General features: G+C 47.8%; 2 protein-coding genes and 1 non-coding gene across 4 annotated transcripts in view; all 3 read right to left on the bottom strand.

Moving 5' to 3' along the window:
• The window catches only part of LOC137168374 (properdin-like), an 11,657-nt gene extending 9,103 nt beyond the window's left edge, over positions 1-2,554 (bottom strand). Inside the window, exon 1 of the mRNA XM_067570920.1 lies at positions 71-2,554. Within this exon, the coding sequence (XP_067427021.1) occupies positions 71-122 (52 nt within the window). The 5' untranslated portion in view covers positions 123-2,554. The remainder of the gene's footprint in view (positions 1-70) is intronic.
• A 1,275-nt stretch (positions 2,555-3,829) lies between these two features.
• LOC137168373 (suppressor of cytokine signaling 7-like) lies at positions 3,830-20,502 on the bottom strand. Of its 2 annotated transcripts, XM_067570918.1 has the most exons (10): positions 17,965-20,502; positions 15,906-15,967; positions 13,803-13,907; positions 13,462-13,599; positions 13,192-13,331; positions 11,743-11,911; positions 10,717-10,845; positions 10,263-10,398; positions 9,901-10,043; positions 3,830-7,379 (listed from the first exon to the last, which is right to left on the bottom strand). In XM_067570918.1, exons 1-9 carry the CDS (start codon positions 19,512-19,514, stop codon positions 9,923-9,925), a joined length of 2,550 nt encoding a protein of 849 aa, XP_067427019.1. In that variant the 5' UTR covers positions 19,515-20,502; the 3' UTR covers positions 3,830-7,379; positions 9,901-9,922. The 2 variants fall into 2 exon arrangements, with proteins under 2 accessions (XP_067427019.1, XP_067427020.1); XM_067570919.1 differs by lacking the exon at positions 13,803-13,907 and having other exon boundaries at positions 17,965-20,494.
• Positions 20,503-24,874: 4,372 nt separating this feature from the next.
• On the bottom strand, positions 24,875-24,956 carry trnas-uga (transfer RNA serine (anticodon UGA)). The gene has a single exon. It is a non-coding gene; the product is annotated as a tRNA-Ser (tRNA).
• Between the last annotated feature and the right edge of the window lie 1,007 nt (positions 24,957-25,963).

Here is a 25,963-nt window from a genome sequence, read left to right on the forward strand (position 1 = left end):
ATCTAGAAAATGTTGCTGCCAACAGACAAACAGACGGGACCCAAAACAAAAGCCGGATATTCAGACTCACCTGAACGCTCCACAGAGACCAGAATCAGAACCAGAACCGGCAGAAGCTCCATCGTCCTGCAGCTGCAGCTGGAAACCGATGATGTGTCTGTTTAAACTCTTTTAGTTGCAGCAGCAGCGTCGTCCCTCTGAACCGCTGCTGCGTGTCTGTGTTTGTATAAGTCATGTTGTGACGGGAAACCAGCAGGTCAACACAAGATTAAACATTAAACTTCTAAACCAGCAGAGTTCATCTGTGTGGACGAGATTATGATGAGTTCAGGGGTTAAACGTGCTGCGTTATAGTTCAGGTTACTGTCGACGAATAGAAGTTCATGTAAAGTCCTTATAAGTGACAAAAACACGTTAAGGAATAAACGCAGGATTCCTGTAAAGTTCATCAAACTCTAAACTGACCTTCACATGATGCAACAGACTAGTTCCTGCAGAGTTCAGCTGCTAAACACACACACACACACGCGCTTGTACATGTGTCCTTATGAGGACGCTCGCTGAATGTCAAGCATCCTTAAAAATAGAGTCTGAACCTTCCAGCTGCCCTGAAGACTTTACAGAAACATCCCCTCTCTCAAAAAACCCCCACTAAACTAAAATAGACGTAAAAATCATCTGAAACAATTATTTTGATATTTTAATCATCTTTCCTGGTTTCAGATTCTCAAATGTGATGATTTGAATCTTTTCATACGGGACGGTAAACAGAATATATTTAGATTTCTTGGGTTTTGGACTGTTGATTGGACAAAACGAGACATTTGAAGACTTGAATTAATCAATAATCATTACAAAGCAGCTGTTGTTAAAAGTCATTTAGATTCATAGTGTTTCATGTTTTCCAGTGTGGAGACTCTGGAATAACTTTACCACCATGGAAGGTAGTTTATACGCCAGAGACACATCTGTGATCATCATCATGATCACCTGCTCACATGATCACCTGCTCACATGATCACCTGATCATCTGAGCAGCAGTTGGACCAGAAACACAAACTCTATGAGTTTCCTGTAATAAATGATCAGAGAACACCTTCCTGCCTCTCGTGTCGTGTTTTTCTCTTGCAGATCGATTTTCCTCCAGTTTAGTGAGAAAATATCTGCTGTCAGTCAGAACTTATAGAAAAGGTCCAGTCAGTCAGTTCAGGTTCATTTATTTGACATCTATGCATTCATTTTTTATGATCATAAAGGGAAGTCTGCTTATTTTTTAAGATGATAAAGTTAAAATATAAAACGTGTATAGCTGCTGTTTCTTCAGGGCTGCATCAAACTTTCTCTCTTTGTCTCTTAAAAACAAATAAAAATGATAAATTTAAGTCGTAGCTCTCTGTGGTGATACTTTTTATATTGTAAAGAAGTATTTTTACATTGCTGTATTGGTACTTTTACTTTAAGGTGCACTATGCAGGAGAGAGAGAGAGCTCAACCCTCTTTCACATGTATAGAAATACATTTGCACAACGACTGCAAACATCCACAGCTGCTGCTGTGACCCTGCACAGAGGTCACAGAGGTCACAGAGGTCAAATGTTCTCCTGTCTCCCTCCAGAGAGGCTTACAGCAGAGCCTGGACGTCCTCCACATGCCCAGGCAAACATTTCCTAACTGGAAATATGAACAAGACCAAAATATGGACTTTCCAAAAAAGATCCAACTCTCAGAAAAATACATTCACATCAGGAAATATAGAAATAGAGCCAACAAAACATTCTACATATTTAGGCTTGAATATCAGTTCCACTGGATGTTTTGGCTGTGAATCGACCTTCCAGTTAGGACCTGGCTCAACGTTCTACGTTCAGTAACAGAGCCGATAATGTTATATGGTAGTGAAGTGTGGGGTCCACTTACCAGCCAAGACCTCCCAACATGGGACAAACAGCCGCTGGAAGCCCTGCATGCAGAACTGTGCAGAAACATACTGAGAGTCCACAGACACGCAGCCAATAATACCTGCAGGGCAGAACTCTCACAGCTAAACCTGCTGGGACAAACATCCAACTGAACCTTTACATGCTGAATTACACAAACACAGAAAAACACCAACAAACGCATGTAGAGGACAATGAGGCAGATACTCACTGATGATTAACTTCCCCTCCAAACCAAAGAGCTGAGCCCTGGAGAGAGTCTCCTACGCTGGAGCTGAGACTAACTGCCCCTCCCAGACACACTCTGACCAGTCTGACCAGTCTCACACCAGCACCGCTTTTCAAACACCAATCACGGTCGACCAAACTATAACACAACGTAAAGAAACTTCAAAATAGATCAGAATGTAATCTGACCAACTGTCAGAGCCGAACGAGTTCAGAGCCGCGACAAACTGCTGATCAGCAACGACGACGCAAAACATCACAGCAACCAAAACAAAACAGAACATGTGATGACTGTTGGACACGAGAGACACTTCCTCCTACAACGTAAAACAGTCAATGAAATAATAAATAATCAACATTTATTTAAATAGATTTCAAAGAGCTTAATGAGCTCTCAACATTAAAACTACTCCGAGGAGGAGACAGAACACACACACACATAAATAAATCTTTTCTAGCTCCTCTTCTTGGTATTTTTTGATCTTCTCGTGTTCCTTGTTCTTGATGTTGCTGTCGCTTGGGATTGCTACGTCTATCACCGCTGCCTTCTTCTGTTGTTTATCAATCAACACGATGGATGTCCGGTTGGTTCACCATCACCAGTTTGTCAGTCTGGATCTGGACCTCCAGCCCATACTCACATACAGATGTTCCTGTACACTATGCCAGCCACATGTACGCTGTTCCCGCCTGCATCTTACACCCTGCTATTATCTTAGCTGGCCAAAGGTGCTTCAACTAAGTACTGAGTAAAGCGTCTGAAAACTGCTGTCGTGATGTTTTTTAATAAATTTGAAAAAAATTCTAAAATGTTGTCTTCACTTTGTCATTATGGGGTACTGAACGTAGATTGATGAGGGAAAAAAATGAATTTGAATGATTTCAGCATAAAGCTGCAACATAACAAAATGTGAAACAAGTGAATGAACTTTATATATTTAACATGTATCAGTCCTGATGTGTTAATGTCATTTTGTTTCATTGACTCTTGATGCTTTGGCGTTATTGTTGTGACATTCATGCCAATAAAGCAAATTTAAATTTGAGAGGAGGGGGGGGGGGGGAGTGGAGACCCTCTGCATATTGTAAGCACACACCCCCACCTCACACCCTGCACACTGTCATTGGCTGGGGGCGACACACCCGCTGCCATAAGGTTGACGCCAAGCGGCAACATCCGAGGCTGTAAAATGAAGCCAAAAACTGCAGTTCCTTGAACGACCACTTGAGGCGCCAAAAGTGATTCAATCCCCATAGACCCCCATGTTAAAATGCCCGACTTTACAGCAGAAATAAACATGTTAGGCAGTTAGGCAGATGGCGACGGCCAGAGTGGCTCGCCAACACGTGACGTCACAGTAACTACGTCCATATTTTTATACAGTCTATGGTTGATGCCCAGAAACGTCCCAAATACAGCGACATGATACGACGACCCAGGCAGAGAAGTCAAGGATTCACTGAGCTGCAGTTAAACTGTGTTGAACTTTTATAAACCTGCTTTTGTTTGTGATGCTTTAGTGTTTTTAACGTTGAACCAATCTGTGGTGTTCAGTTTGTTATATTTAATTAAATCCAAGACAAACTATTTCACTTAAGTGTGATGATTATCTTGACGGTGATATTTTTGAAACTTGAACAAAGACTCCGCCTGCAGACCGCCGTTAGTCCCGCCCACGCTGTTTATTGACAGGTGACTGCACAGAAATGACAGATTATCACGTCACTGTTCCTCCACACCAAAAATAACATTCAGCTCTCAGCAGGTCTCCAGTCCTTCAGTGTGCAGTATTAAAACATATGTGCCCCCCCCCCTTCACTGTTCTGACATCATGAAAGTGTCCCCGCAGGGCGCTGAGGTCCCAGCTCCAGTGTTCCCAGTGATCCCAGTCTCTGTTGAGACAAAAGTCACTCAGATTTACATCTGAATCAAAACACTAGTCCGTCCAAGCACCTCTGTCCAATGAAACGTTACGAGTCTTGTGACGTCACCAAGGTAACGTAGTTCAGTAGTCGCCACGGTGAGCCTTGCTCCTCCTCTTTTTTTTTTTTTTTTTTTTTTGGTAAAAGTGCCGCCGGTCGCCTCCAGGATCCTCGAGCTTCTTCATGACTGTTTGTTACACAGAGCAGCAAGTTTCACTACAATTACATCACAACTTGTTGGTGAACAAAATAAACAAAAAGAACACAAGTGAAGCACGTCTGATCATAAATAACCCATTTAGTCGACCATTTTAATCCCAGTCATCATTTTTAAATTATGAGCAGGTGCTTTGAAAAGTGCAATAAAAAGAAACATGAATCAGTTTTCTTAGTTTGTGATGTCAAACCCGACTGGTCTGTCAGAACCAGATGTTTACTGGAGACGTCATCAGCTGTTTTATTTAAACTATTTAATCAACTCTGGTTCCAAATGATTCTTTAAGAATATTATCAGTCGCCTTTATGTTACAGACGGGTGACGCATTAAAGGAAAACCTGGTCCAGGTCTGAGTGCTGCACCCCTACAGTGAGGGGGTCTGGTCCAGGTCTGGATGCTGGACCCCTACAGTGAGGGGGTCTGGTCCAGGTCTGGATGCTGGACCCCTACACTGAGGGGGTCTGGTCCAGGTCTGGATGCTGGACCCCTACAGTGAGGGGGTCTGGTCCAGGTCTGGATGCTGGACCCCTACACCTAGGGGGTCTGGTCCAGGTCTGAATGCTGGACCCCTACAGTGAGGGGGTCTGGTCCAGGTCTGGATGCTGGACCCCTACAGTGAGGGGGTCTGGGGGCTCTGTTATGCTGGCATGGTTTGGGGAAGGGTCACTGCTAATCAATACAAAGTAGTTGTGAGTGATCAGCTCTATCCTGATGGGAGTGGTCTCTTCCAAGATGGATCACATGTTACGACCTTCACAGTCACCTGATCTCAACCCAGCTGACGTGTTAAACAGCGCTCTGCATCACCATCATCATCATCATCACGACACCACATGAGGAAGATCTTTATGATCAATGATGAAGAGTTCAGAGACTGTAGGATCAATAACGAGGCTGACGAACACTCGAGCCACCGGATCTCCTTACTGTAGTGTTCAAGTATTCAGGCTTGTACCGGTTTCTCCTTTAGTTTGTCGCCTGTCTGTAGAAAACAAGCTAACGCTATCGCTGGCTAACTTGTAATGCTAATCACCAAGAACACCGCCGGGCAGCAACACGTTACTCTGCAGCATGTTACAGTAATATCATTACTTTTTCCAGTAACAGTAGTGAACGGTGGGATTACAGTTTGAAACCCAGTAATCAGATTACAGTTACTAATCCCAGTAACGCTCTGTTACACTTGTCTGACGGGATTAACGGAGGGTTGATATCAGTGTGGTCTCTGCGATCAGCTGACAGACGCTCTGGACAAATGTCTCATTCACATGTTGTATGTTGTTAGCTGGCGTGCTAATGTTAGCCACAGGTGCGCCTACATTTAGAGTTCAGGTGACTCACTGAGGCTACGCTTACGCTAACGCTAGCTGCCGGACGCTCAGTAGATCCTTCAGACTGTTTCCTGCCTGTTTCTGTTTCTACATGTTAAATAGAAAAGACGCAGCGTGATGGCTGAGTAATGACAGTAATGTAATTACTTTTATGATGAGTAATTAACTACAATTTTCAAGTAACTTTCCCATCGCTGCTTATTGATGCTTCTCCCACTTCAGTAACTGAATGACTCTCTTCTTTGAGGCTCCACTGACTTGTTTTTCCTGAATTCAGACTCAAACTCTTCCAGACCTGCGGCGTCTGAACAAGAAAACACCAAAACTCTGACAGACTCGTCGGGTCGGACAGCAGAACTCTGATCACCAACATCGAACTGAAACTTTCTGTCTTTGAGGTTCAACGTGACGATGACGATGAGTAAGAAAACACTGAAACTACATCGCAACGTTCTGTTAGCGCTGCTGACAAACCAGGTGAAGAGTGATGAAGAGTGATGAAGAGCTTCAGTACAGAACTTAAAATAAAACTGTTCTGTGAGTTTAGATCAACAAAAGAATCTCCCCTAAAGGTCCATTCAGTTTGGGAGCTTTCGACCATCATCCATCCATTTTTACCCAACGTTATGATGCTGAAAGCTCCAGAACAGCTAGTAAATGGACCTTGTGGTGAGTCTTTTTGTGTAAGTCACCTTTAGTTCACCTGCACCTGTTTTGTTTTTGTTGAAGATACAATCACTAGTTTCACTTCAAAACGTCAACGAAGCGTCGCGGCTCGAGATTCGTCCACAAATATCCTCGTAAGTGTTCGACTGTTATCGTGTCTCCAAATTTAGTTTTTCAGGTGACAAAGTGTCTGTTTAGATTTTGCTAGCTGGGTGAGACCTTTCAGTCAGCGTGCATGGTCTTCCTCAGTGAGTTATCATCAGTTTTATAAGATAAACTTTGGTGTCAAGAGTTGAGATCGAATATTTTTTGCTGCCGAATTGGTTTGTTTGATACGATGGAGTATTTGGGCCACTGAAGTTATAGATTTCAAAATAAAGTTGTAATATTTTAAGAAAAAAGTTGTGATGTCGTCGCGTAAATGTCACCTTCCGTATTCTTTATGACTTTCTCTCAAAACATCACAACTGTCTCAGAATCTCCGCCTGTTGTTTTTACAGCGTCTTACTCTGAAGGTCAAACTCATGTTTTTATTGGACAGTTAATGGTCACATGACGCCGCTCTGCTCACAGCTCACGTGACTGAAAGCTCTGTGAAAGACAGTAAGTGAAGGTTTGAGTTGAGATCAGTGGAACATGTTCGGGTTCCAGTCTTTGTTCTCTGCTGTGAGGAAAGTTTCCAGCGTTTTCGTGACTTCTGGACGTTTCAAGTCTCCGTCAGAATAAATCCCAAAGTGCTTCTTCACGTTCGGCCGTCGGCGTCGGAGGTTAAAGGATCCTGGAGGCGACAAACACCGAGGCTGTTTTTTTTTTTTTTTTTTAACGCTTCCTTAAAGTCCAGCTGCTCAGTGATGACATCAGAAGAGAGGCGGAGTCTCCACATCCCCTGCCCCTCCCCCCCGTCGACTCCCCGCGAGCCAATCGGAGAGCCCCGGAGGAGGGTGGATCATCTGAAACCCGCCCGGATACAGGACTGAGCGGAGGGAGCTGATTGGCTGCAGTCTGAGAGTCCAGTTTGAACGTTCGTCCTTCGGTGAGCTCGTCGACGGTCCAGAAGAAGTAAAAGAAAGAAAATAACTGGAAGGAAAGAAGAGAAGAAAGTGTTGAACATCAGAGAGCTTCATGTTGCTCATCGATGGAGTTAAATGTTCTCAAAGTACTGAAACTAACTGAAGTTAACTCTTCCTGAACTGTCACACTTCAATAAATGAAAACTATTCAATATGCCATATAAATAAAAGTTGACAAAGGTAAAAGTTTAGAAGAAGTCATATTTATTTATATTTTAATAAAGCTGTAACAGGTGAACAGTGGCTGCAGGTCGAGGTATTGATTGAGCGTCGAGTTCAGTTGGTCGAAGCCATGAAACTATTTTATGTGAAATATTTCTGCATATTATTAGTTTTAAAAGGATAAAATGTTAAAGGATAAACGCAGACAAGCTGCTGCTGATGAATTTTACTTTTTAGACTTGCAGCTTTTTGTATGATGAAGTCTCTGATGCAGCGTCGCAGCGCCGCCAGCAGGGGGAGCGAAGCCTCACTTTTTTTCTGCCTACAAGTCCTTACGGAGGGACTCATTACCCAGCAGCCTCTTCTCTTCCTCGTGTATTAAAGCGAGACGGCAGCAGTTGTTGAGGACGTTGTCTAATGTAATCTGCACAGACAGATGTTTAAATCACACGACCGTCCTGCTGTTTGAACGTATTAATGGAATCACTATTGATCGATCAGCTCCCAGAGTCACTCGCTACGGTGGGCGGGGAAATAAAATCAATCAATCAATAAATACAATAAAACATCTGCTGATTTCTTCCTGTGACATGAAAACTGTTTTGGTTCAGTGAATTTCTGCTGTCAGTCAGCCGGCCGCCGCTCAGAGACGCTGAACGCAGGACGGCGTCGGTGTGGACTGAACCGTTACTGCGCTCGCTCACGTCTCGCTCACGTCTCACTCACGTCTCGATCATGTCTCACTCACGTCTCACTCACGTCTCACGTCTCACTCACGTCTCGATCACGTCTCGATCACGTCTCGATCACGTCTCGATCATGTCTCGATCACGTCTCACTCACGTCTCACTCACGTCTCACTCACGTCTCACGTCTCACTCACGTCTCGATCACGTCTCGATCACGTCTCGCTCACGTCTCGATCACGTCTCACTCACGTCTCACTCACGTCTCACTCACGTCTCACGTCTCGCTCACGTCTCGATCATGTCTCGCTCACGTCTCACGTCTCGCTCACGTCTCGCTCACGTCTCACTCACGTCTCACGTCTCGATCACGTCTCACTCACGTCTCGATCACGTCTCACTCACGTCTCACGTCTCGCTCACGTCTCGCTCACGTCTCACTCACGTCTCGCTCACGTCTCACTCACGTCTCACTCACGTCTCACGTCTCGCTCACGTCTCGATCATGTCTCGCTCACGTCTCACGTCTCGCTCACGTCTCGCTCACGTCTCACTCATGTCTCGCTCACGTCTCACTCACGTCTCACGTCTCGATCACGTCTCGATCACGTCTCAATCACGTCTCACTCACGTCTCACGTCTCGCTCACGTCTCGCTCACGTCTCGCTCACGTCTCACTCACGTCTCACGTCTCGATCACGTCTCGATCACGTCTCGCTCACGTCTCACTCACGTCTCGATCACGTCTCGATCACGTCTCGATCACGTCTCACGTCTCGATCACGTCTCGATCACGTCTCGCTCACGTCTCACTCACGTCTCGATCACGTCTCGATCACGTCTCACTCACGTCTCACGTCTCGATCATGTCTCGCTCACGTCTCATGTCTCGATCATGTCTCGATCACGTCTCGCTCACGTCTCGCTCACGTCTCACGTCTCGATCATGTCTCGCTCACGTCTCACGTCTCGATCACGTCTCGCTCACGTCTCACGTCTCGATCACGTCTCGCTCACGTCTCGCTCACGTCTCACGTCTCGATCATGTCTCGCTCACGTCTCACGTCTCGATCACGTCTCGCTCACGTCTCACGTCCTATGTGGATTCCCAGTTGTGTTGGTGAAGGTGTAGTTTGGGGATAAACATACTATTGCATATTATACATATTTGGCGGCGAGTTAAAGTCGATCCTGATCTGAAGACGTCATTTTAAGACACTAACAGATTTTCACTGTTCTGACAGAAACAGTCACTAGTTGCAGAAAATGTCAGAAAATAGTGAAAAACCAAAACACGTCTTGATAATTTATTAATCGAAGTTATTTTCTAACAACGTCAAATAAAACATTATTAAAATCTATTGATGAGTGTAAAATTATACTCTGGTATCAATTTATGAATCATGTATGTAGCATTAACAGTTTTACACTAACTGGTCTCCAGCTGCAGCGAGTCGTTGCTATCAATCAATTATTTTGATAATTAATTTATTGTTTTAAGTCATTTTTTAAGAAAACAAATCTAAATATTCTGATTGCAGCTTGTTAATATTTCCTGGTTTCTTTAGTCTCTATGACAGTAAACTGCAGCTCTGTGTGGTCACGTTGTAATTATGACTAAAGTAGATGCATTTTCGAAATATATCAATGGAAATTACTGACGTCGTCTGAGCCACTTACGTTATCCTCGGAGGCTCCGGCGCTACGTTTGAGACTCGACCCCCGGCTGGCCGCTCGGCTCCGCTGCTCTCTCCTTCAGCGACGGGCTGATCTCCTCCTCGGGGTCGTAGTAATAAAACTTCCTCAGGTAGGCGATCAGAGGTCTGACGGAGAAACACGAAAAAAGTTTGTTTGTTATAATTTATGGAGCTCGAGCAGCAGCAGCAGCAGAGTGAGAAACAGTTTCTTTTATTTAAATGTAGATGTGTGTTTGTCAGTGCTCGGCTCTTCGCTTTGAGAAATGAAGCTCTACTGTGAACATTCACACAGCGTCTCGTGTCTCAGTTTCACCGAGGCGGTCCGCTAGCGTGCGGGCGTCTTACGTGGGCAGCGGCAGCTCCTGGATGTGGTCGATCCGGACCAGCTGTCTGATGCAGAAGCGACAGAGATGCTGCAGAGATTTAACGCTGCTGAACCTGGAGACCGGGTACAGGAGCTGGACCGGGGTGGGGGGCAGACCTGAACCACCAACACATACAAATAAAACTTTATTTATAAGAAGTTATTCAGAGCTTTATAAGAGGAAGACAGAGGGACGACTGAAAAACATCTTTATTTTCCTCAAAGTTGGATATTGAAAAAATATCTAAAAATATTGAAACTCAGTTTCTTATATGTGTAAAATGTGAATTACATCAGTCTGAATAATATCAATAGTCTGAATGTAGACGTGGACATGTGACTGACAGGTGACGACAAGTAAACAGACGAGCAACGACACACAGGTCAAGACAGCGGCAGGTGAGCACATGAGGACAGTGAGAGCTGATTGGTTACCGGGGACTCTGGAGCGCAGGAAGTAGAGGAACTTCCCGTTCTTGGAGTGCATGATGGCTCTCTCTATGAACTCCACCACAGAGTGACAACGGTCCTCAAACTTTGGATGACACCAGAGACTGAAGGTTCCTGCAGGACAGAAGACACTTCCTGTTTATGTCTGTGTGTGTCTGTGTGTGTGTGTGTGTGTGTGTGTGTGTGTGTGTGGTACCTCTGTAGTGCTCCATGCGTGTGTGTGTGTGTGTGTGTGTGTGTGTGTGTGTGTGTGTGTGTGTGTGTGTGGTACCTCTGTAGTGCTCCATGCGTGTGTGTGTGTGTGTGTGTGTGTGTGTGTGTGTGTGTGTGTGTGTGTGTGGTACCTCTGTAGTGCTCCATGCGTGTGTGTGTGTGTGTGTGTGTGAGTGTGTGTGTGTGTGTGTGTGTGTGTGTGGTACCTCTGTAGTGCTCCATGCATGTGTGTGTGTGTGTGTGTGTGGTGTGTGTGTGTGTGTGTGTGGTACCTCTGTAGTGCTCCATGCGTGTGTGTGTGTGTGTGTGTGTGTGTGTGTGTGTGTGGTGTGTGTGTGTGTGTGTGGTACCTCTGTAGTGCTCCATGCGTGTGTGTGTGTGTGTGTGTGTGTGTGTGTGTGTGTGTGTGTGTGTGTGTGTGGTACCTCTGTAGTGCTCCATGCGTGTGTGTGTGTGTGTGTGTGTGTGTGTGTGTGTGGTACCTCTGTAGTGCTCCATGCGTGTGTGTGTGTGTGTGTGTGTGTGTGTGTGTGTGTGTGGTACCTCTGTAGTGCTCCATGCGTGTGTGGTGTGTGTGTGTGTGGTGTGTGTGTGTGTGTGTGTGTGTGTGTGTGGTACCTCTGTAGTGCTCCATGCGTGTGTGTGGTGTGTGTGTGTGGTGTGTGTGTGTGTGTGTGTGGTACCTCTGTAGTGCTCCATGCGTGTGTGTGTGTGTGTGTGTGTGTGTGTGGTACCTCTGTAGTGCTCCATGCGTGTGTGTGGTGTGTGTGTGTGTGTGTGTGTGTGTGTGTGTGGTACCTCTGTAGTGCTCCATGCGTGTGTGGTGTGTGACTCCCTGCGATCTGAAGCTCAGACTCAGGATGTATCGCGGGTCTGAACTGTCTCGAACCAGAAACGATCCGTCTGGTTTCCCCTTCAGCTTCATCTCTGCATCCTCCCAGTTCATCGGCCCCCAGTACCACCCACACTGCACACACACACACACACACACACACACACACACACACACACACACACACACACACAGGTTAGCTCCGTCCCCCCTCTTGTTTTCACACTATGATATTAAACCTGCAGCGTGGAACGTTTACATATAATCTCTCTGTTATATTTAATCTGGTGTCGGGTTTGACTTTCCTGCTGGCTGGATGAATCATACTGATACATGTGCACCAAAGACTTCCCCCGGCCGAGTCCGCTAACCTCCAGTTAGTTCTCCGCTAACCTCCAGCTAGCTCTCCGCTAACCTCCAGCTAGCTCCGCTAACCTCCAGCTAGTTCTCCGCTAACCTCCAGTTAGTTCTCCGCTAACCTCCAGCTAGTTCTCCGCTAACCTCCAGTTAGCTCTCCGCTAACCTCCAGCTAGTTCTCCGCTAACCTCCAGTTAGCTCTCCGCTAACCTCCAGCTAGTTCTCCGCTAACCTCCAGTTAGCTCTCCGCTAACCTCCAGTTAGCTCTCCGCTAACCTCCAGCTAGCTCTCCGCTAACCTCCAGTTAGCTCTCCGCTAACCTCCAGTTAATTCTCCGCTAACCTCCAGTTAATTCTCCGCTAACCTCCAGCTAGCTCTCCGCTAACCTCCAGTTAGCTCTCCGCTAACCTCCAGTTAGTTCTCCGCTAACCTCCAGTTAGTTCTCCGCTAACCTCCAGTTAGTTCTCCACTAACCTCCAGTTAATTCTCCACTAACCTCCAGCTAGCTCTCCGCTAACCTCCAGCTAGCTCTCCGCTAACCTCCAGCTACCTCGCTAACCTCCAGCTACCTCGCTAACCTCCAGTTAGTTCTCCACTAACCTCCAGTTAATTCTCCACTAACCTCCAGCTAGCTCTCCGCTAACCTCCAGCTAGCTCTCCGCTAACCTCCAGCTAGCTCTCGCTAACCTCCAGCTAGCTCTCCGCTAACCTCCAGCTAGCTCTCCTGCATCAGATGGTTTGTTACCCAGAACCATCTGAGTCGTCGTCCTTGGAAACGGACAGGTGCTTAAAGATACTTGCAGGTGATTGGATGAACCATCTGTCACCTTCCCGCCTTGCGAGGCAGCTGGATTTGTGAGAACACGAGATCAGGTGAGAATCCATCTCGTCAGGCTTCAACTTATTTGCCGGCGGTTCGGACCAATCAGAGTCCTGTGAGGATTCTCGCATGATGTCGTGAATCTTTCTGCCTCGCGAGGCAACGTTACTTTCCTGTTTTCAGACCATCTTTATAACGTGTACTGGTGTTATATTCTGTTTGAAGTGAATAAATGAACCTTTTCCAGTTCTCGGAGGCTGGTGGCGAAGCTGTTGGCGTCCGGCCGGCTGAGGGGGCAGCGGGGGGCGAGTCGGGGGGGGAGGGGCTGACCATCGGGACGCAACGGGATCGGCCTCGGTAACCCTCGCAGGAAGGTGTCTGACATCACACACACAGAGAGAGAGAGAGAGAGAGTTCTTACATCATCATCATCATCATCGCAGAAACAGATGCAGTCGCCGTGGCAACAGAAACACAAATATGCTGCGTAGATGTGCGTGTTTGTCACCGTTGAGGCTCAGGCTGTGTTGGATGGTGCTGAGGGAGGGGGGCAGGGCCAGCGGTCGGGGGGGCAGTGACTGCATCGACGCCCCCACGCTGCGCTCCAGGAACGGACCCTGCTGCTGAGGAGGACCGCCGAAATCATCTGGACCACGAGAGACACAAAGACATAAATGATTCACACCGGAGAGACACCTGAACTCACCTGCAGCTGACCAGAGGAGCACAGAAGAAGAAGTGAAACAAAACAAAAACTACACAGTCACAGCGGTTCACGTTATATCAGGTCAAGAAGAAGAAGAAGAAAGATAAAAGTAGAAAGAAGAAGAACTAGAAGCAGGAAAGTACCGAGCAGACTGAGGCTCCGTCTGGGTGGAGGAGGAGGAGTCGGGGGGTGAAGAGAGTTCACCCCCCTCCGAGAAATATCCACATCAACCAGAGACACCGTCTCACCTGGAGACACACACACACACACACACACACACACACACACACACACACACACACACACACACAGCAGGAGGAGACAGGAAGTCAGAGCAGAGGTGTTGTTAGTGTTCAAGTTAGAAGAAGAAGAATCAGAATTAAAGGACGAGTTCACAGTTTATCAAGTGTCTTAAACCAACAGTCAGTGTGTTTCTTGCTGTAATCATTCCTCCTGTTCATACTGACCATTAGAAGATCCCTTCATAATGACCTTACAATGGAAGTGATGGAGGACAAAATCCACAGTCCTCCTTCTGTGCAAACATGTATTTCAAAGTTTATCTGAAGCTAATATGAAGCTTCAGCGTCCAAATGAGTCAAATCAAGTAGATATCTTTCAACGTTACAGTCTTTTTAGTGCCAAAGTTCCTCTTTTTGTTACTATACTTCCACCTGCAGCTCAACAGGGAAACACTGTCCGAGGAAACACAAAGAGGGAATTTGATGCTAAAAAGACTGTAAATGTGTCAGATATCCACTTGATATGACTAACTCAGACTGCTGAAGCTGAATAGAAGCTTCACACAGACTTTAAATGACTGTGTGGACACACTGTGGATTTTGTCCTCCATCACTTACATTGAAAACACATTTGAAGGATCTTTTAATGTCCAGTATGAACAGGAGGAATGATTACAGACACCTGACTGCTGGTTTAACACACTGGGAATACTGGAAACACTGGAGACACTGGAAACTCGTCCTTTAATAAGTGTAGAATAAGAACTGTTAATATGTGGATCTATCAGTTAGTTATAATTCACAAACAGGCAGCAGTTGCAAGCACTTTGTGATTTAATGACTGAATGATTACCTTTGTGAGACCAACGTGAAGCATATTGTGAACTTTCTACGTCGTCACCCAGAAACTAACGTTAGCGGAGCAGCAAACTCCAGCAGTAACAAACGAGACCAGCTGACCAACACACACTGACAGCATTAAACAACTCAACCCTAATCTGAGGTGAAGAAAACGTCTCTGAACAGTCTGATTCATCTCAGAAACCTGCAGCCGCTCAGCGTGTTGGACAACAATGTCTTTCCCTGCAGCTGACGGAGCAGCAGAGAGGCTGCTCACTGCTGGAGACATGACGTTAATAACACAGCAGAGCAGAGAGGCTGCTCACTGCTGGAGACATGATGTTAATAACACAGCAGAGCAGAGAGGCTGCTCTTTACTGCTGGAGACATGATGTTAATAACACAGCAGAGCAGAGAGGCTGCTCTCCACTGCTGGAGACATGATGTTAATAACACAGCAGAGCAGAGAGGCTGCTCTTTACTGCTGGAGACATGATGTTAATAACACAGCAGAGCAGAGAGGCTGCTCACTGCTGGAGACATGATGTTAATAACACAGCAGAGCAGAGAGGCTGCTCTTTACTGCTGGAGACATGATGTTAATAACACAGCAGAGCAGAGAGGCTGCTCTCCACTGCTGGAGACATGATGTTAATAACACAGCAGAGCAGAGAGGCTGCTCTCCACTGCTGGAGACATGATGTTAATAACACAGCAGAGCAGAGAGGCTGCTCACTGCTGGAGACATGATGTTAATAACACAGCAGAGCAGAGAGGCTGCTCTTTACTGCTGGAGACATGATGTTAATAACACAGCAGAGCAGCCCTCCAGAAGACTGTGAGATGCTTCACATTAATTTATCTTATCTGCCAGTTATGGTTCATATTGTATTCCAGTGGAACCAGGACACAGTGAATGATTTAACACAGTGTGCTCTGCCTTTTCTATTCATTCAATGCAGAATCTGTTTTGAATTGAATTCAACATTGTCATCCATCACAACCTTTATTTTTCATCTTTTTGTTCCATCTTGGTAAAATAAATAAATTAACGCTTTTGTCAGTTAAATCCTGATTTTTTTTGAAGTGTACGACACTCTGAAGGTGCGCGACTGTGTCCTCCAGCCTTTAACACCTTTGTCTCAGTAACATCCAGGTTCTTACCAGTGAAAGCAGGAGTGAAGGGCACCGGAGAGAAGGCACTGTGAGGTCTGGACACCTGCAGCCTGATGGAGAAACACAACCATCAGAGTTTCACTGTACTGAGAGCTACTGCAGAGTCATCATCATCATCATCATCATCATCATCTGAAACCGCTACTGACACGGGAAACATCAGTCCAGTTAGTTTTTGTGAGTCTGCAGCTCTTCAGACGGGAGAATTTGTGGCTTCGTGACTGATTGATCAGTAAACAGATTATTGGGAACATCTGCACTGCAATAAACCTCCTTGATGAAGGTTTTAATGCTCTGTTTGAAAGCTGTTTCTGTTATTTTGTCATTTATATGAAGTAGGGAAGTCTAAATATTAGATCTCAGGTGTGTTTTACTGTTTTATATGTGATGAATGTAAATGACTGACGTGTGTCAGAAACTGCATCAAATGATTATTTTCATTATCGATTAATCTATCAGTTGTTTGGTCCATAAAACGTCTGAAAATGATGAAAAATGCCAGTCGGTGTTTCCCAAAGTCCAAGATGACCTCGAATGTCTTGTTTTTAGGGCTCTGCAGTGATTCCAGGTGGCTCAGCAGTACGGTATGTGGTCTACGCCGATCAGGAAAATCAAGGTATGTCAGTCCCATTAAACCTGAGACTGATGAACAGAGTCTGGCTGGACGCACCGTTAGATCGACTGATTGGTGGAAAACTACTTTGCTTGCAGGTTAAATGGCGGCGTGCTGGGCGGCGTGCTGGGCAGCGCGGTGACCCGGGAGAGTTTAAACATAGAACTGAGACAAAATATCCATACAGACGTGTTTTTGACAACCGAGCCCGGCTCTGTTAGTTTTCCTTGCATCTTTATTTACTCTTTTATTGTGAAGACGAGATCGGCGTCTGGTCAGAGTCGTGTTTACCGTCTGACAGGACGTCATTAGGTTTGTTTTAAGGAGTCAGAAGACGTTGACGCACTGCTGTGACGGCAGGACTTACTGTCAGCTCAGCAGCTACTGAAACTAAACATCTGTCAGCGTTTCTGCATCTGGACGGGATGTTCGGACCGTTTCAAAGACTTTCTAAGCAGCTGGAGGAAAGAGTGAGCCAGAAAAGTCTGATCTGAACACCAGGACTCATGTCAGGTTTGTTTTGGTCTGTTTGTCAGTCTAGTGCTGATCAGCTCCTGGACATTCAGTAACCCCAGCTCTATATAATCATGTTTAAATACCAATAAAATACAAAATAAAGATGTATTTCATAAACTATTAATGATTAATCAATAATCGGTTATTAACGCCGCCGACTAGTGATTAAAGATCAGACTGAAAAACAATCGATCAGCTGGAAGAGTTATCGATCAGCTGGAAGAGTTATCGATCAGCTGGAAGAGTTATCGATCAGATGGAACAATAATCACAATAATTAACACAAGTTCAACTGATCGCTGATCAATATTTATGAGAAATGCAGTTTAGTTCAATTGCAGCAACTTTTCTGCAACGTCTGAATCAGCAGCTGCTTGTGGTTTGGACCAATCGTGGCGTTTGGTGTGGCGGCAACTGACGACGAATCTCACCTGTCAACAAACACGACGTCATAGACGAGCAAAACTGTTCCCAGATGTTCCGAAATGTTCCGAAATGTTCCGAAATGTTCCCAGATGTTCCCAAATGTTCCCAGATGTTCCCAAATGTTCCCAGATGTTCCCAAATGTTCCCAGATGAGGTTTGATTCAGTGAGTCAGAGACATAATCTGCCTCGAACATCAACATCAAACTAGATTTATTTTAATAACATGACTGATTTTATTTGCTGCTGATGTTGAGCTGAAAGTTTATTTAATAAAGGTTATAAATGGAACGTTGAGTCCTCATGGTTCTCATGTTGTTACATGCGACTCTTCACTGGCAGCAGTTTAAATAAATCACATTATTTTACTTTATTATTATATTGTTGCGATTTTACTGTAAAACATCACAAACTGTTTCACAACTTGTGAGAAAAGTTGCTGCTACATCCTGGAGGGACTGATTGATCGATCAGTAATCCATCAGCTGACGTACCTGGCGCTGTCGGGCTCCGTGTTGCTGCAGCTGGACCCCCACACGTCCAGCAGACTCCCCCCAGACGAGGTGGATGAGCTCAGCGACGGCCGCTTGTCCAGACCCCCCCCCGGCCCACCGCTGGAGCTCTTGGTTCTGAACAGCTTGCTGAGTCGGACCTTCAGGGACCCCCCCTTCCTGGACTTCCCCCGCGGCGTCTTCTCTCCCTCCCCTTCCAGGACCACCAGGGGTGAGGCGGACCGGCCCGCCCCCCCAGAGGCCACACCGAATTTTGGGGTCGTGGCCCGGCTCTGCGGCTGGGACCGGGACTGGTGCTGCGTGGGGGCGTCGGGGGCCTGGGGGGCCGGCAGGTGGACTGGGGGAGAGGGGCTGCTGCTGATTGGGGGGGGGGACACTGCGGCGCCCAGGACAGCCAGCGAGGTCCGGCAGCTCTGGTCCGTACAGACCCCCGCCTCCTCCGCCAGTCTGTGGACCTGCCGCATCAGACCGCTCAGAGTCCCTGCCCCCCCACATGTCCCCCCTCCGCTCCCCCTCTCCCCTTTCTCAGTGCCCACCCCCTCTCCGTCCCCCAGCCCCCCCACCTCCTCAGACCCCAGCCCCTCCAGGACCAGCAGGGCGTCACTGGTCTCACTTGGGTCCTCGCCACCCGTCCCTGAGGCCAAGACGCTGTGGCAAGAGCACCGGGGGAGGGGGGGCAGCATGTCCTCCCCTCCGCCCCCCTCCCCCAGCTGGCCCAGCCTTCGGGCCAGAGCCAGGACCGGGTCCTCACCCCCAGCAGGGCGGTTCTTGCGGGGCTCCAGCAGCCCCAGACGCAGGGCCTGGTCCAGCAGGGCGGGGGGCCACTGAGCCAGCCTGTCTGTGAGGACCCGGTGTCGGTGGCACAGGACTGACCCGGACTCAGGGTGCAGAGCCGGGACGCCCTGTTGGGTCTGGGGTCTGAGGACTGAGTGCCACTGGGGTGGCTGCAGGGTCTCTTCTGGGGGGGCGCAGTGAGGGTTCTGGTCCTTCCCACCGCCCGGACTGGGACCGGCTATTGTGCTACCGGGACCAGGACCTGGTCCTGAGTTCAGCTGCTGTCTCTGTGTGTCCCCCGGGGGGGTTGGCTCCAGTCCGCACTCCAGGATTCGGTCTCCAGACCGCAGCAAGTTCTGAAACACCATCAGCTGGGCCCTGGACCCAGGCCCCCCTGGGCCGGGACCGTGCGGCACCGGGAAGTCCACGAACCGCTGGGCCGCCGCAGTGAAGTCCTCCTGTGGGGGGGGGGACCGCGACTCGGAACCCGGCGGGGCCTCCGACAGCAGCAGCCCGCCGTCCAGCTCGCCTTTCCCGGGGAGCGGAGAGCTGTAGTGCGGGGAGGCCGAGCCGAGGCCCGGCGAGGGGCCGCTGGTCTCAACATCAAACCCGCCGCCGCGGTGCCCCAGCCCGGCCTTCACGGGCCCGAAGCCGCCGGTCAGCAGGTCCTCCGGCTCGTCCAGCCGGTCGTACTCCGCCGCGGACACGAGCCGCATCAGCACGAAGTCCGGAGACAGTTCTTGTTGCGCGTCATTCATCCTGACAGGCTAACGGAGCTAACGGAGCTAACGAGCTAACGGGAGCTAGCTGCTCTTACATAACACCGATATAAATAAACAGCTGCGGAGCTAACGGCGGCTAGCTGCTGCATCCTCCCCGCTCCGCTAACCGGGCCGCCCGGCGGAGCACCTACCGACAGCCATCCACAGTCCGGACCTGTTCGTGACGGTAACGGCTCCGCAGAACGACGTCAGAATACGAACCGACATGAGAAACGCGTCCGGTGCCGCCGCTCGGTCCGCTAGCTCTTAGCCTCCTACCGACTCATCCTCCGGTGAGACAACATGGATGTGATGATGGAGGCGCGCGGGGCGGCTGCGCAGCGGCGGCATCAATAATCGATCAGTGCTGATTGATCACGGAGGCTCGTGCACACTCTAAACGGAGGAGCCCGAAACCGAAAAACCCGCTGATAACTTCCCGGTACTGGAGGCGTGTGTGTGCGTGTGTGCGCGTGTACATGTGGAGCTCCGGTAAACAATATTGAACATTTTCTGACCTAATTTGAGTTGAAACAAAAAACAAGAATTTTTCAGCATTTCAGCACAAAAAGTTTGTGAAGTTATCTGATTTTATTTTTTCATATTATCCTCATTCAAGCCCTGAGGTGCAAAACACAACATTTCACAAAACAACAACGTTTAGGAAAACAGAAAAGGAAGGGACTCCAGTTCTTGTTTGTCATCCAGATTCTCTCTCTGAAGGCGTCCTGGTCCTGGCTGGCAGGATAAATAGATCAAAACTTCCGTGATCATTGGCATCGTCAACTTCCGGGGCTTTAGACAGCCCTGAATCTTTCTGAAAGAGGGAAAAATCTATAAACATCAGGAAATTTAATTAAATTAATTCCTGACCACCCTCAACCCTTGCTGCTGCCTCCTGCGTAGGCATGTAGTAGCGACTGAGAGAGTGGGCGGGGCTTAGTCCACCTGCAGCCCTCTTTCTTTCACGTGCTGCATGCATGCTCATCTCCTCACCTAGCCTGGAACAGCGACGTTGTTACGTTACTGTACGCCGACCGCAGGAACAGCGGCGGTTTCTCTGAGGTAACGTTACTGTACGCCGACCGCAGGAACAGCGGCGGTTTGTCTGAGGTAACGTTACTGTACGCCGACCGCAGGAACAGCGGCGGTTTCTCTGAGGTAACGTCACTAAGTGCCGACCGCAGGAACAGCGGCGGTTTCTCTGAGGTAACGTCACTAAGTGCCGACCGCAAGAACAGCGGCGGTTTGTCTGAGGTAACGTCACTAAGCGCCGACCGCAGGAACAACGGCGGTTTCTCTGAGGTAACGTTACTGTACGCCGACCGCAGGAACAGCGGCGGTTTGTCTGAGGTAACGTTACTGTACGCCGACCGCAGGAACAGCGGCGGTTTCTCTGAGGTAACGTCACTAAGTGCCGACCGCAGGAACAGCGGCGGTTTCTCTGAGGTAACGTCACTAAGTGCCGACCGCAAGAACAGCGGCGGTTTGTCTGAGGTAACGTTACTGTACGCCGACCGCAGGAACAGCGGCGGTTTCTCTGAGGTAACGTCACTAAGTGCCGACCGCAGGAACAGCGGCGGTTTCTCTGAGGTAACGTCACTAAGTGCCGACCGCAGGAACAGCGGCGGTTTCTCTGAGGTAATGTTACTGTACGCCGACCGCAGGAACAGCGGCGGTTTGTCTGAGGTAACGTTACTGTACGCCGACCGCAGGAACAGCGGCGGTTTCTCTGAGGTAACGTTACTGTACGCCGACCGCAGGAACAGCGGCGGTTTGTCTGAGGTAACGTTACTAAGTGCCGACCGCAAGAACAGCGGCGGTTTCTCTGAGGTAACGTTACTGTACGCCGACCGCAGGAACAGCGGCGGTTTCTCTGAGGTAACGTTACTGTACGCCGACCGCAGGAACAGCGGCGGTTTGTCTGAGGTAACGTTACTAAGTGCCGACCGCAAGAACAGCGGCGGTTTCTCTGAGGTAACGTTACTAAGTGCCGACCGCAGGAACAGCGGCGGTTTCTCTGAGGTAACGTCACTAGGCGCCGACCGCAGGAACAACGGTGGTTTCTCTGAGGTAACGTTACTAAGCGCCGACCGCAGGAACAGCGGCGGTTTGTCTGAGGTAACGTTACTGTACGCCGACCGCAGGAACAGCGGCGGTTTGTCTGAGGTAACGTTACTAAGTGCCGACCGCAAGAACAGCGGCGGTTTCTCTGAGGTAACGTTACTAAGTGCCGACCGCAGGAACAGCGGCGGTTTCTCTGAGGTAACGTCACTAGGCGCCGACCGCAGGAACAACGGTGGTTTCTCTGAGGTAACGTCACTAAGCGGCGACCGCAAGAACAGCGGCGGTTTCTCTGAGGTAACGTTACTGTACGCCGACCGCAGGAACAACGGCGGTTTCTCTGAGGTAACGTTACTGTACGCCGACCGCAGGAACAGCGGCGGTTTCTCTGAGGTAACGTCACTAAGCGCCGACCGCAGGAACAACGGCGGTTTCTCTGAGGTAACGTTACTGTACGCCGACCGCAGGAACAACGGCGGTTTCTCTGAGGTAACGTCACTAAGCGCCGACCGCAGGAACAGCGGCGGTTTGTCTGAGGTAACGTCACTAAGCGGCGACCGCAAGAACAGCGGCGGTTTCTCTGAGGTAACGTCACTAAGCGCCGACCGCAGGAACAGCGGCGGTTTGTCTGAGGTAACGTCACTAAGCGCCGACCGCAGGAACAGCGGCGGTTTGTCTGAGGTAACGTTACTGTACGCCGACCGCAGGAACAGCGGCGGTTTCTCTGAGGTAACGTCACTAAGCGCCGACCGCAGGAACAACGGCGGTTTCTCTGAGGTAACGTTACTGTACGCCGACCGCAGGAACAACGGCGGTTTCTCTGAGGTAACGTTACTGTACGCCGACCGCAGGAACAACGGCGGTTTCTCTGAGGTAACGTCACTAAGCGCCGACCGCAGGAACAGCGGCGGTTTCTCTGAGGTAACGTCACTAAGCGCCGACCGCAGGAACAACGGCGGTTTCTCTGAGGTAACGTCACTAAGCGCCGACCGCAGGAACAGCGGCGGTTTCTCTGAGGTAACGTCACTAAGCGCCGACCGCAGGAACAACGGCGGTTTCTCTGAGGTAACGTCACTAAGCGCCGACCGCAGGAACAACGGCGGTTTCTCTGAGGTAACGTTACTGTACGCCGACCGCAGGAACAGCGGCGGTTTCTCTGAGGTAACGTTACTGTACGCCGACCGCAGGAACAACGGCGGTTTCTCTGAGGTAACGTCACTAAGCGGCGACCGCAAGAACAGCGGCGGTTTCTCTGAGGTAACGTCACTAAGCGCCGACCGCAGGAACAGCGGCGGTTTCTCTGAGGTAACGTTACTAAGCGCCGACCGCAGGAACAGCGGCGGTGTTGTGCAAGTTATTGAATGTGAAATATCGCTAGCATGATGATGGCTACCGAGTGAAAACCTGACGTTACTGAATAATTATTAAGGTACTACGTGACCATTTTTACTTAACAATGACCTCATTATCTGTATTATTTACTTTTGAAGAATATAATCAGCTGGAATGTGTTTGTGCTGATGGGATTATACACGCTAGCTAATATTAGCCTAAATTAGCTAGATATGCTGCTAGCTTAATGCACTGGATGCACCATTCAGCTACATGCCAGAAGTCATTTTGAGAAGGTCTTGTTTTTGTCAAAGGTTCAAAGATCTCTCACTAACATAACTGGAATTATCACTAAACCCGATACTGATGCTGATAATATTGATTATGAATCAACGAGGACATGAAGACGCGCTGGTGATGATCTGTACCTGAGTCTGAATCTCCCGAACCGCTGAACTCATCAACCATGTTAATGGGGTGGACAAAATATCAGGAACACCATTCAGTATAAAATGCACTGCAGTACGGCAGCAGCGCCCACTACGACCTCAATAACACACACGAAGAAGAATTATCACCTTTCTGACAACGTAAACAAAAACTGAAAATGTATAACTTCATAATATAAATGTAGAACTGATGGCAGAGCTGTTGTGTTGGATTAAATCAGATTGTGCAGGTGTTTCCTGCTGAGAGTTCATACTGGCAGAGGCAGTAGATGACAAACCAGACTACCAGTAACATTCATTTGTGAATTTTACTGTAAAAATGTTAAACTATCATGTTTAAATTCCTAAACCAGCATCATGCCTGCACCTGCACGGCTGTTTAACAGATAAAGACGTAAACATACTAACGTGTTCCACAGATGTTTGTTTGTTACAGCTGCATTATTGTTGTTCTTACAGTACTTTACTACCAGCATCCATTAATCACATCTCCAACCTTTACAAATAGTTGTAGTTGTGTATCGTTGTTTTTTTACACAGCTGGTTGGAATCTGGACGGAAAACCTGGAGGTTACTTCCTGTTAAAGTTTTTCCTTCCCGCTCGGGGGGATGTTGGGTCTGTAAAATAAAGAGCTCAGTCTAGACCTCATCCAGTCCAGTTCACCTCTCTGAGATGTCTTTGATCATATTAAACAGTGATGTCACTGTCAGAGTATCAATAAATACACACACAAATAATTCATCAATGATATCAACCAACTCTGCCAGTAGGAATGGTTCCTGTTCCTCTGAGTAGGACACAGTACAAATACTGCAGTATAAAGTATAAATACTGCAGTATACAGTATAAATACTGCAGGACACAGTACAAATACTGCAGTATACAGTATAAATACTGCAGGACACAGTAAAATACTGCAGTATACAGTATAAATACTGCAGGACACAGTACAAATACTGCAGTATACAGTATAAATACTGCAGGACACAGTAAAATACTGCAGTATACAGTATAAATACTGCAGGACACAGTACAAATACTGCAGTATACAGTATAAATACTGCAGTATACAGTACAAATACTGAATGCAGGTGTTTGTTAAACAGGAAACAGCTGCTGCAGTGATAACAGTGATATCTGTTATAACTGTTATAACTGTGCAGTTTTATTCGTGTCACAGTGCGCATGTGCACAGACAAACTCCATCACAAGTCTCTACAGCTGTTGAAGTGATTGATCAGCTGATCAGCTGCTCCTGTCATCAGAAATTGACGTCGCTTCACGTGACTCTTCAGAGAGAAGGACGTCTCATTTCTCTAGAAACATGTTTCCTTGTTTCCGGTCCTCGCGTGTCTCCTGCGGCCTCGGTGGGAGGGGCTAAGAGGGACACGTGGATGTAATTAAGAACATTTCATTTGTTTACCCGCGGATCTGTGCACGGGCAGCTGCCAGTGACTATATGACGTTATATGGCATTAAAAGCGTGACTTTTGTGACGTCACGTGACACATCGCTGCGAGCAGGGTTCGAACCTGCGCGGGGAAACCCCATTGGATTTCAAGTCCAACGCCTTAACCACTCGGCCATCACAGCTGCTGCCGGTAGAGTCTCTGCACCAGTCAGTCACTCAGAGTTTATAACAATCTGATCAATCATCAATAACAGTGATGACGGCTGTAGATCACATCTGCTTCAACATCTGGCTGATGACCCGACACACTGTCCCCTCATGTCCTCTGTCACCAGTCTCACCAGTGTCACCAGTGTCACCAGTCTGGAGGCTTGATAGAGATGTCTGCCCTCAGTCTCACCTCATGTTCAAGAGTCGTTCATGTTTCACTTCCTGTAAACCAGAAATCAATAAAAAATATATCCGGTTTATTCTCTTCATGAGTGAGTGTGTGTTAGTGTGTGTGTGTGTGTTAGTGTGTGTGTGTGTGTGTGTGTCAGTGTGTGTGTGTTAGTGTGTGTGTGTGTTAGTGTGTGTGTGTGTGTCAGTGTGTGTGTGTGTTAGTGTGTGTGTGTGTGTGTCAGTGTGTGTGTGTGTGTGAGTGTGTTAGTGTGTGTGTTTATGTGTTAGTGTGTTAGTGTGTGTGTGTGTGTGTGTGTGTGTGTCAGTGTGTTAGTGTGTGTGTTTGTGTGTGTGTCAGTGTGTTAGTGTGTGTGTTTATGTGTTAGTGTGTGTGTGTGTGTATGTGTTAGTGTGTGTTTATGTGTTAGTGTGTGTGTGTGTTAGTGTGTGTGTGTGTGTGTGTGTCAGTGTGTTAGTGTGTGTGTTTATGTGTTTGTGTGTGTGTGTGTATGTGTTAGTGTGTGTATGTGTTAGTGTGTGTGTGTGTGTGTGTGTCAGTGTGTTAGTGTGTGTGTTTATGTGTTTGTGTGTGTGTGTGTATGTGTTAGTGTGTGTATGTGTTAGTGTGTGTGTGTTAGTGTGTTAGTGTGTGTGTTTATGTGTTAGTGTGTGTGTTTATGTGTTAGTGTGTGTGTGTGTATGTGTTAGTGTGTGTGTTGTGTGTGTGTGTTTATGTGTTAGTGTGTGTGTTTATGTGTTAGTGTGTGTATGCGTTAGTGTGTGTGTGTTAGTGTGTGTGTGTGTATGT

The sequence above is a fragment of the Thunnus thynnus genome, chromosome 17 (genome assembly GCF_963924715.1).
Source record: "Thunnus thynnus chromosome 17, fThuThy2.1, whole genome shotgun sequence".
NCBI lineage: Eukaryota > Metazoa > Chordata > Actinopteri > Scombriformes > Scombridae > Thunnus > Thunnus thynnus.

Excerpts from the sequence above, each read along its gene's own strand:
- LOC137168373 (XM_067570918.1), bottom strand. The coding sequence starts at position 19,514 with ATGAATGACGCGCAACAAGAACTGTCTCCGGACTTCGTGCTGATGCGG. Across the intron at positions 13,908-15,905 it reads CTTCACTCCTGCTTTCACTG|GTGAGACGGTGTCTCTGGTT; the intron begins GTAAGAACCTGG and ends GTGTGTCTCCAG. Across the intron at positions 13,332-13,461 it reads ACACAGCCTGAGCCTCAACG|ACACCTTCCTGCGAGGGTTA; the intron begins GTGACAAACACG and ends GTGTGATGTCAG.